This window comes from Chenopodium album, chromosome 15 (genome assembly GCF_948465745.1).
Source record: "Chenopodium album chromosome 15, dcCheAlbu1.1, whole genome shotgun sequence".
NCBI classification, from domain to species: Eukaryota; Viridiplantae; Streptophyta; class Magnoliopsida; order Caryophyllales; family Amaranthaceae; genus Chenopodium; species Chenopodium album.
This window is the reverse complement of record NC_137848.1, coordinates 15,026,191-15,036,618: the sequence shown is the minus strand read 5'-3', so window position 1 is coordinate 15,036,618 and position 10,428 is coordinate 15,026,191. Positions and strand designations below refer to the sequence as shown.

At 33.6% G+C, this 10,428-nt stretch overlaps 1 protein-coding gene across 1 annotated transcript; it reads right to left on the bottom strand.

Moving 5' to 3' along the window:
* Positions 1-1,948: 1,948 nt before the first annotated feature.
* LOC145583002 (BTB/POZ and MATH domain-containing protein 1-like) lies at positions 1,949-9,048 on the bottom strand. Its single transcript, XM_081640101.1, has 4 exons — positions 8,396-9,048; positions 4,079-4,427; positions 2,932-3,208; positions 1,949-2,539 (listed from the first exon to the last, which is right to left on the bottom strand). Exons 1-4 carry the CDS (start codon positions 8,809-8,811, stop codon positions 2,358-2,360), a joined length of 1,224 nt encoding a protein of 407 aa, XP_081496227.1. The 5' UTR covers positions 8,812-9,048; the 3' UTR covers positions 1,949-2,357.
* Positions 9,049-10,428: the final 1,380 nt, after the last annotated feature.

Below are 10,428 nucleotides of genomic sequence, written 5' to 3'. Positions count from 1 at the left end.
AAAAATTTCGACCTAAATTACGATCGGATAAATAAAGCTTGAACTAAATTCTACCAGTTACTGATTGAAGAAGAAGAACAAGGACCTCGACGACTACGCCTTTGAAAGTATTTATAAATCGAAAATTATAAATAAAAATGAAAAAATTCAAGGAACAAACAAATAAACAGAGGAGAAGGGATTTAATTTGTAATTATATACCATACAACCTTTAAAAAATCATCAACGAACTTGAATCATACCACTACGACACTACTTATAATTTTTTTTTTTAATTTTAGTTTACAAACGGTCGAAAGAATTGCAAAGTTATTAATGAAGATTGAAGAATCAAAGACGGGCAATAAATTCTGCTACCCATAAATAAAGCAATGAAAGATTGAAAGTTAAAATGAAAAACAAAGTTGTGAATTAAAAATAAATAAATAATAAAAGAAAAAATAAAATAAAAAATAAATAAAAAAAAAAGAGGAGAAGGGCTTTAGGAAGAGGAGAGAGAATTAGTGAGGAAGAAAAACGTGGGGTATATGTGGTTCAATTAACCAAGGCTTAACTCAACTTGGGTTAATTATTGTTAATTGTTATCGAAAAGTAAATGTTAGGTCCTTAAAGGTGAAAAAAAAAAAAAAAAAGTGAGAGGTCCTTAACAGTGAAAAATTTGAAAAGTGAGGTCCTTCTTTTATGCTTAACTCTAAAGTTTTTGTTATTAACCATTCATGTGATTATTTTCGTTTCATTAACTAACCCTTTTGTTTATAAAAGGATGCATGTTTTCTATTTTAATTAATAAACTTGAATTTGTTGCATTCAGAAGATGTAATCACTTGTTATTACATGCATTTAGGGTGTGTTCCATTCACCTAATTTTCACTGATATGAACTTATCTGAACAGTTGAACTTACAAGACCTTATTAAAACTTATTTTGTTGTAATTTGTAGTTGAGTAACCATTATTGGAACTTATTAAACCTGAACTGAACTTAACTGAACTTATGAAATAAGTAAAAATAAGGTGAACAGAACATACCCTTAATTAATGAAAATTTTGAAAGAATTATTGTAGCTCGATATTGTAGGTAAAATTATCAAATTGATTTGCAGGTAAAACTCAAATAATCACTTGTATGTTTAGAGAGTACTTGAACATATGGCTGTTTCTATAATTGTTCATAGAGTCAAACGCATCCGATCTCTACTTGGTTAAAGAAGTATTTATTTTAGATTAAGAATTGCTTAGTTATACTTGTACTTCGTATAATTGAATTGTCCCTTCTTGCTGTTGTCTTGGTCACCTTTTAAATATTGAGGCATCTAAAATTTCAAGTTAGAAAGTTATAATAATAATGTGTGTATTACAAGGTTGTAGTCTAGAATTGAACCCTTCATTTGAGTAGGTTAGCTGGTTAGGAAAGTTTCCCGATAGCCTTGTTAGTAGGATCGAGCACTATACTACATAGGTTCCAAGTATCAATTGTACAAATTAAGTTGAGAGTTCATCAATACAATAAATTTTTTTTTTCTAAACACTTGTGTTCTCTTGCAACTCAATTGCTTCTTTCCCTTTGTTGTTTAGGGTAAAGTTAGTTCTTACTCCATTTGGGTTTAACTATCACTGATTGCGTAAGTTAATATATTAAAGTGACAATTACATCACGAAGTAGTAAAAATTTGACATTTACATCATTAAGGAGTGAAAAATTGATGTTAAACAATTAATTGGTGATCTTGTTGTACGTGAGAAAAATGACGACAAGAAATTTAGTCGTAATTATAAAATTGAATCGTTATTAACATTAAATCATCAAAAACAATAATTATGACGAGTAATCTGGTCGTGTATGTGTACAATGGCAACAAGTTAATATATTCTGTTTTGAATCGTTATCTTGTTTGCAAAAACTTAAGTACGATAGAAACTTCTAAAATAATACCAAAACACTAAGAAAATAGTAGAACACAATTATATAATTATACAAGTAAAAAGAAGCAACCCAAGGCATCACCACACTAGGGAGTACTACTTTTAAATTTGGTAACATATAATATAGCTTCTACACTCAATATACAGAGTTTTCTGATCTTTCTTGTTTTCTTGAATTTATAAAGCTTAAACCAGTCTCAAATGTTATTGAATGTCATCACGAAAGCGACACAATGGAGTTGAGTATTCCTCCGCCACATTCAAATCCTTTCTCTTTATGGTATAAAAATACTACATACAACAATTACCAGAACAGATCAGGAAAAAATGTTGCAAACAGAAGACAATGGAACAAACAAAACAGCAACCAACAAATCACCCCCCCCCCCCCCCCCAAAAAAAAAAAAAGAAAGAAAATATATATATATGTATATATCAGTATATCCTTGGCTTCACACGTCTTCCATTCATGTCTCCACAATCTGGCATCGGATCACTCCCAAAACCCACTACAGATATAGAATGCTCACTGATTTTAGCAACAAATTGCAGTAGTTCACTAATTACGGATGGACAACTCAACTTCAGGTACTCGAACCCTTCAGTTTGCATAACAGCTGAAACACCAAAAACAGTTTTGTTATTTTCAGAAATCAACCTTTCAAAAAAGTGCTTAAACAATAATAGCCCTAGAATGTGCGCATAAGCTCTTCATTTAGAGAACAAGATTTTCTCGACTCTAAAGTAGTGTTCAATTTTAAGTTTTGTTCTTTTGGTTTAAAAAAGTATACAACTTGTAAAGTCAAATAAGTTATAGGTTCAGATGTGCTCCTCTACACAAGTTCAATTCACTCTTCACAACTAAAAATAAGTTCAGAAAGATTCCGATCAAGTATCGATAATTGACTAGTTCTCAGGTCAAAAATGACTTTTAAGTTTTAACATGATGTTCCTTCAATTCTCAATAAGAAGCCTTTGTACATGATAAAAAGTCATAGTTGTGATTTACCTCTCAGATTCTCACGTGATGCAACAAACTTCAGGCAAACAGATTTCAAGTGGGAGCAATGATGTTGCTCTGCCAATGCCAAAGTTGTTGCAACGTTGTTTATGGCAACATCTTCACATAAGGTAGCCTCACAAAGCAGTTTGAGCCGTTCAAGTCCGTATCTATCTGCAGCAGCTAGCAAATGCTGGGCCATTAACGTGGAAGCCCCTTTGGAATTCAAACCTGCTAGCTCTTGCATATCCGGCAAGTCATCCCAATACATGAAGTGAAGCAACGCCTGTGGATCAGAGTTGTATACAGCAAGTTATATTTAGCAAACCACCAACTTAATGATGATCAGAGCCCTTGACAATCTTAACCTGGTAGGGTAATCAAGCCAAGGAACCGCTGCTGAACAAGATGATGAAGCCACTTAGAATAAGGAAAAGACCTTTTCAACTGCGAGTCATCAGATTCCACCTTTTGATGGAACATTTCTATTCCATATAAAAGTAGCCAATGAGCCTCAAAAAAAGCATCAAGATACTGTACATTTTTAAAGCTATCTTACTGAAGTTTCAAAATTGAACAACTTATAGTGCACCCAAAGAGAAAGTGAACAAAAATAGTACAATACTCAAATACTCTTTCCTTAAACAAAAACCATCACCACTTGTTCATAGGATCAATCTGATGATGTTAAGATGTAAGCAACCATAACCAACCCCCCACCCCCAAAAAAAAGGAAACGAAGTATATTCTAAAATCAAAATTGCAAAGTAACCAAAACTAACCAATAAGTGACCAAATCACCAAGCTCAGTCCATGAACAGCTTTATAGGCTCACCATCTTAGGAAAAAACTCAGACCATAATAATAAGTTAATAATTTCCATATCAAATTAAGCCTAGTCTTTCTTTTTCAGCTTAATAAAAAGCCCTAATCATGCAAAATTAAGACAGGATAGGGTGCAAAGCTCATTACAAACTATATATCATCTATATCCACACTGCCAGAAATTTTGCATAGCAATGTGATTTCCATAAACAATTAAACGGAGCGGAAAAGGCAACAAGGACCAGACACAACCATATTTCAAATCCCACCACAGTAACATGCAAGTGCAATACAAAGACAAATAAAAAGATGATCAGAAAGAAGTGAAAACCTTGAAAACTGGTGCTTCAATGTCTTCAACAATTATACATTTTGTGCTTTTATCCTTCATTGGACCAAAAAGCTGAGCCCTAAACACAGGTGAGCGTGCTGCTAATACCAACTTGTGAGCAGCAAATACTTCGCCATCAACTTCAAAATGTACATCAGTTCCCCTTTTAGTTTCTAGAAGTTGTCCAAACTGCTGTCCCATATCAGAAGGTGGCATTGGTATTCTGTAAAGTTTGGGTCCCTCTGTTTGCGTCTTCACAACTCCCACAATACAACGAATCAGAAGGCAATCGTCTTTAAGGTAGTCAGATTGCTCCAAAGATGTCCTCTTATAAAATCGTTTGTAGCCCCTGAAGTATGTCAAGAACATGACAGCAAGTAAGTGATGACATTCAACCACCCTCCATCCAAAAAAAAAAAGAAACGCTGATGAAAAGTCTGAAGCAGGAAGGACAACAGAAAGACAAGTAGGTGGCTAAGTTGAAACCTTTCATCTAGAAGTAAATGACAATAAACTAAGCCAGAAGAATACAGATTGAGCAAAATCTGTGATGAAACTTTGAGGGAATTTAAAGAAACATCTGTGATATACTTTTGAGGTGCTCTCCATGAAGCAAAGATACCTCAGCCAAGCCTCCGAACAGCTTCCAAGCTATTATTCTACTGCCTCCTTTGTACTTCAAAGACTACTTCGAATTATCCGTCACATCCATTTTTTTCGCAATTTAATCAAATTAAGATATAATATTCAATAACTATTCTTGTAGTACAAATTTACATAACAATATGATTTATTTTGCAACTCTTCAGTTCATGTAATTCTAATTATTTCTTCTCTAAACATGCACTCAAGATGTATACAATTAGGAAGGTGAGATATTTCTTATTCCATACACCTATCTCACCGAATTGTATCCCCTAATTAGTCATAGATTCACTACAAAGTATCAGCACCAAAAAAAAAAAAAAAAAAAAAAAAAAAAAGAAGAAAAATGCAAGCATAGGATAAGACTTACAAGCTTAAAAATCATATATGGAGACGATACAAATTAGAATCGACAATGAAAAATAAAGGAAAGAAAGATCCTGATTTCTCAACATTCAACAAGTTCAGTAAATAGCCAGTAAAAGTCAGCGAATCTATATTAGAGTTTTAGGACCCAAAGAAGATGGGCTATTGCTTTAGGTGCCCAACCTTCATACTTATTATTAAGAGGTCAAATACTAGGAGCAGTCTTTTTTCTGATCTTTATAGAATCCGCTATTAAAGTTTTAAGAGGTCAGATTAAAAAAATTAAGTTAGAAATACAGATCATGCAATGTGGGAGCTTTTCCATGGGAATACACTAACAGAGGCATAAACAATTCCAACAAGCAACCTGATTTACTACCCTCCCTTCAACATTCATATAGGACAACATTGTACACACTCTCTGCCCAATTCACTAACAAAACCAGATTCCAGCAACTGGGATTCCCGCGAAAAAGGGTAAAAACCTCGGGCAGAACAAAGATGACATGTGGCTTGAGATCCATCCCGGATAGGATGTCAATGAACAGATGCACTCTTGAATAAGCTCAATCAAAGCTTGGTGATAGCTTGTTCATTTAAAAAAAATAATTAAAAAAAAGGCCAAAAAATATTCCAAGCTCGTTTTGTTAAAAACATGGTATTCATCTCATTTAGGCGTGCAGAAATTTTGTTTGGTATTGTTTAAATGCTCTTAATGTTCATTTAAAACTCCCCCGAGCACACACAAAAAATAAAATAAAATCATGGCCGCTATTTTAATTTTAGGTCATGAATAACATCTTTTGAGACATTTACAGTCAATATCATAAAAGATATTTAAAACATATATTATATCATTGCATGTATATCACATCCTAAAAAGGCCATAATAATCATATAACCATAATCAATAGCATTTTTGTACTCCCTTCGTTCCTGAAAAATTGACTCACTTTCCATTTAAGAACAGTGGCGGAACCAGGGGGGGCTAGCGTCGCTGCGTGGGCCATGGCCTCCCCCTTGGTATTATTTATCTATTAAACATTGCAATAATTTATGTTAGATGAATAATGGCTGAGTTGGTATTTTGTATGGGATTTATTATAGAGGTCTTAAGTTCAAAACTTGATCCTAACATTTTTTTTTTTTAAAAAAAAAAATTATTTTAATTTGCAATACTTTAGTGCGCTAAGTTCACTATGTCGTATAATAATATTATAGCACAACTCTAGGCATTAAATTTGCTTTATTATATCTTTCCATTATTTTTTAAATAATACTTAGTCTCATTATTTATTCACATTTCAGTATTATATTTGTGTAAAAGATACAAGGACAAATATCAACTTTGGCCCCACTAATAAAAAAATTCTGGTTCCGCCCCTATTTAAGAATGTTTCTCACTTTTAATTTTATTCCTTTTAGCATAATCCTGTTAGACTCTCTCTCTCTCTCTCTCTCCCCCAATCAGTTTTTACGCCTACACTCCTAAATGGTAGGGCTTTAAGATAGTTAAAAAGGAATCGGGTTGGGTGATCCCTTACCCACTCCAGTCCTTAATTTGCTTGCCCAAGACCCACCCCCACAAAACAGGGCTAATGACAATGCACGGCAGATAATTATAATTTGACGAACAAGCACAAGGTTCTCTTCATAATAGCATGGTGTTATCCCAATTCTTCCAAGGGCCAATTCATACAAAAAAAAGGGACCCAAACACCCACCATAAGTAGCCAACAGAAATCTTAGTCTAGAACACATGTTTTACAGCCCAAAATACAAATAATCATCGTATATAACAAGGCCCATAAGATTTGTACAGTGAATGGACCACAAAGATTTGTTTTACAGCAGGGCCCCCAAGTTATTGGTACTCCTCTAATATACATGCTCAATGAGAGCCTCGGCCTCGCATAAATATTGGTCTCAGTTCTGCAGCAAAGGCATGACCACAGAGATTTTCCTACTTATCTAGAATACCAGGACAAATATCAGTGCAGTCATCTCCAAATAATTCTGGTTTTAGATATATAATAATTAATAACTGAACGCATCTTACCCACGATTTATCTCGCTTCATTGACAAATCTCACATATTTTTAACAAAAAGATGGGGATGTGGCGATCCAACTTCAAACCATCAAAAACCTTAACAATTAATAATCTGCAATCAGACTATCTTACTTAATAATGCACTACTAGGGTACTTGAAATCAAATCGATTCCTCCTGGCACTCAAGCATAGCTAATAACTCATCAGCCATATTGTGGGTAAGAACTATACTTGTATTGGTATAATGATAGCTATCAAACAGTCTAGATGCTGACTAGAATCTAATAAAAGCTTCAAATTCTGTAAATCTGTCAGGAACACCAAATCCACAAGAATTAGTTCCAATTAAGCCATTCTTAATCTCTGATAAATCATAATTCTTTTGAAAATCAACATAAAATGAGCCAGTAAGAGTAGTGCTATTCGATTCACCATTACAATTTGCTACCTAATATGTCAAATTTAGACCATAATTTACCAGTTTCACGAATAATTTTCTTTTTTTGAGTCTTGTTAGTGGTAATACAAAGAAAAATAAGCAAATTGAGTAGCTATGAAACAGAAAGTAATCTCCAGGTAATGAAGGCAGACTGATTTCCCCCCACAACTGAACACCACTTTCTTGTAAGATACAAGCGAGGAATATAATAAATATACAGAAGAGGGCTAGCTAATCATTACAATGCAGTGAAAGAAGTGGAGAGAGGAAAGTATTAGAAAAATTATATGAAGGAAACAGCTTTCTAATAATCCATCCTTTCAGCATCAAAGTTGCTCAAATCAGAATGAAAAGATAATAATCTCAGCAAAATCTTCAAGAACACCATTATCCCAAATCAATCATAACTCAACTAAAAGATCAAATTATTAATAGATACTCCAATTTAAATTTCCTTTCCTACCTAAAAACCAAATTCTAGAAAACACTTAAAAGAAAAGAAAGTCATTATCCTAATGTTCATATAACTATTACTGGAAAGTCTATTATACACCTTAGCGTACCTTCCAAGGCTATTTTCTATACATTCAGAAGTTCAGAACTAATCTACCACTGCACTTATTAGTTCATTTCCAAATGACCAAAAAATAAAAGTATAATGGAAACTGCACAATTACCCAATTCCAAACAAAAATACTAAAGAACAAAGAAACCACCATTACAATCTCATCAACAACAACAACAATTCAACAACAGAACAATCATGAAATCATCAATCTATGTAATTTCCAAACATAAAGGAAGAACAGCTCACCACATACTACCGCGATACTTAAGAGTATATGGCCCGCTTTCGAGTGTCCGGCCGAAATGGGAATGAACCTTATGCCTCCCTCTCCCACTCTGATCTTCAAGCTTCAATTCAAACAACGCCCTGACATCGGTCCCCTCGCTCGCTAAAGCGATAAACAACGACACATAAGTAGCATTATCTTCAGGACTCTTTCCATCAGGGTAGAAGTAAATTGCCCACAAATACCCTCCCACCATAAACGTATCAGAAGCTATATACTTCCCACTTCCCATCCCTTTAGATAAAGCATACCCATTAATCTTAAACTCATGAGAACCATTTACAGTATCCATTTTAGCAGTAGACGTTGTTACTTCCGTTGAACAAGAAGAACAAGATGGTTTTGCGGAATCCCCACAAACCCTAGAAATTCCCATTTTTCTAATTTGGGATCGATTTTGCTTGAAATTGACTCGATTGTGGGTGTCGGTTCAAGAATTGAGGGGTTATTGGTGCTGAATCGAAGCAAAAAGGGGTTAGATTAAGGGAAATTGAGGAGGGTAAATTAGGGTTTGATGATGGGATTGGGAGGGTAAAGGGTATGAAGAATTGTTCTTTGTTTGGTGGGAGGAGAGAGAGAGAGAGAGTTAACGGGGTAGAAGAGTTGAGAGTAAGGAAGGTTCTGATTCACAGAAAGCGAGGTAAATGAGCTGACACTTTCTGTGCACTACTATCCGACATTAGGGTCCCACTTTAATGTTTATTTTCATTTCATATGATACTACTTTAAATGAATTGAGTTGAACTGAACTGAATTTAATTGAATATTTTATGAGAGAAGGAAATTAAAATATGAACTGAATTGAATTTATTAGAGCTGAACTGAACTGAACTGAAAATAAGCTAAAGAGAACAGGGCCCTAAATCCGTAATAATTACAATAGTTTGACTTTTGCATTATTCATACGTTTATTTTGACTACGTAATATACATCCTCCGTCTTTTAATAATTGCAACAGTTTGACTTTTACACTATTCATGTGTTTCATTTTGACAAGCTATAACGATTTATACTTAATTAAAAATATAGTCATGTGATATCTTGTTAGATTTGTATCAATTTATAGAATATTAGGGTTTGTTCTCTTCAACTTAATTTCAGTTCAGTTTAGTTTAGTTCAGTTCAGCTCCAATCACTTCAATTCAGTTCCTAATTTCCTTCTCTCATAAACAATTCAGTTCAGTTTAGCTAAACTAAGCTCCAATCACTTCAGTTCAGCTCAGCTCAGTAAATCGCAACAGGCCTTTAATATCTAATGTATAAAAATATAATCAAGCATAAAAAGAGAAGTGTTGCAAGCTCGCAACTATAAGAAAAACAGAAGAAGTACATTTTACCAATATATAAAACATAATTTTTGTATTTATGTATATTTTTATTAAATTAACCTTTTATACTTCTTAACAATATACTCTCTCGTCCTTTTTTATTCTTCCCATTTGGAAAAGGTGAGAGAATTTTTTAAATTGCTCTTAATATATACTCGTAAGACATAACAAGGTCATGTCAGGTCTTATTTTATTTGTCTCAATGAATAGCAATTGTTTTATTTTCACTAATAAGCAACTAACTATAACTATTGTCAAAATTTTGCATTGGCAAACGTGCACGGTCCAAATGGGAAGAACATACGGTGACGAATAGAGTATATTACTCATACAAATATTAGTGGTCAAAGTTGTGCACTGGCATGTGTGCTGGTTAAAGTGTTGCAATTATTATAAGGCGGAAGGAGTAATGAAAATTTGTATAGTAATTAATCTAAAAGAAAATGAGAGAGCCTCAATTTATCACCTTGATTTACAAAATTCGTTTGTTAGGTGACAAAATCGAAAATTAATCAACAAAAATGTCTAGTCAGTATGGCATTTTCGTAATTATATCAACAAATGCGGAGCCTATATTTTGTTGATAAGCTAGTATTTTCTCTATTTTAACATCAATCAATTTGATCCTGAATTTTGGATCGAAATTGATACATGCACTAGGGTTT

Bases quoted from the DNA above. Each gene is read 5' to 3' on its own strand.
- LOC145583002 (XM_081640101.1), bottom strand. From the start codon at position 8,811: ATGGGAATTTCTAGGGTTTGTGGGGATTCCGCAAAACCATCTTGTTCT. The intron at 3,209-4,078 runs GTTTTCACTTCT...TCTGATCCACAG, and splicing joins TTGAAGCACCAGTTTTCAAG to GCGTTGCTTCACTTCATGTA. The intron at 2,540-2,931 runs GTAAATCACAAC...TTGGTGTTTCAG, and splicing joins ATCACGTGAGAATCTGAGAG to CTGTTATGCAAACTGAAGGG.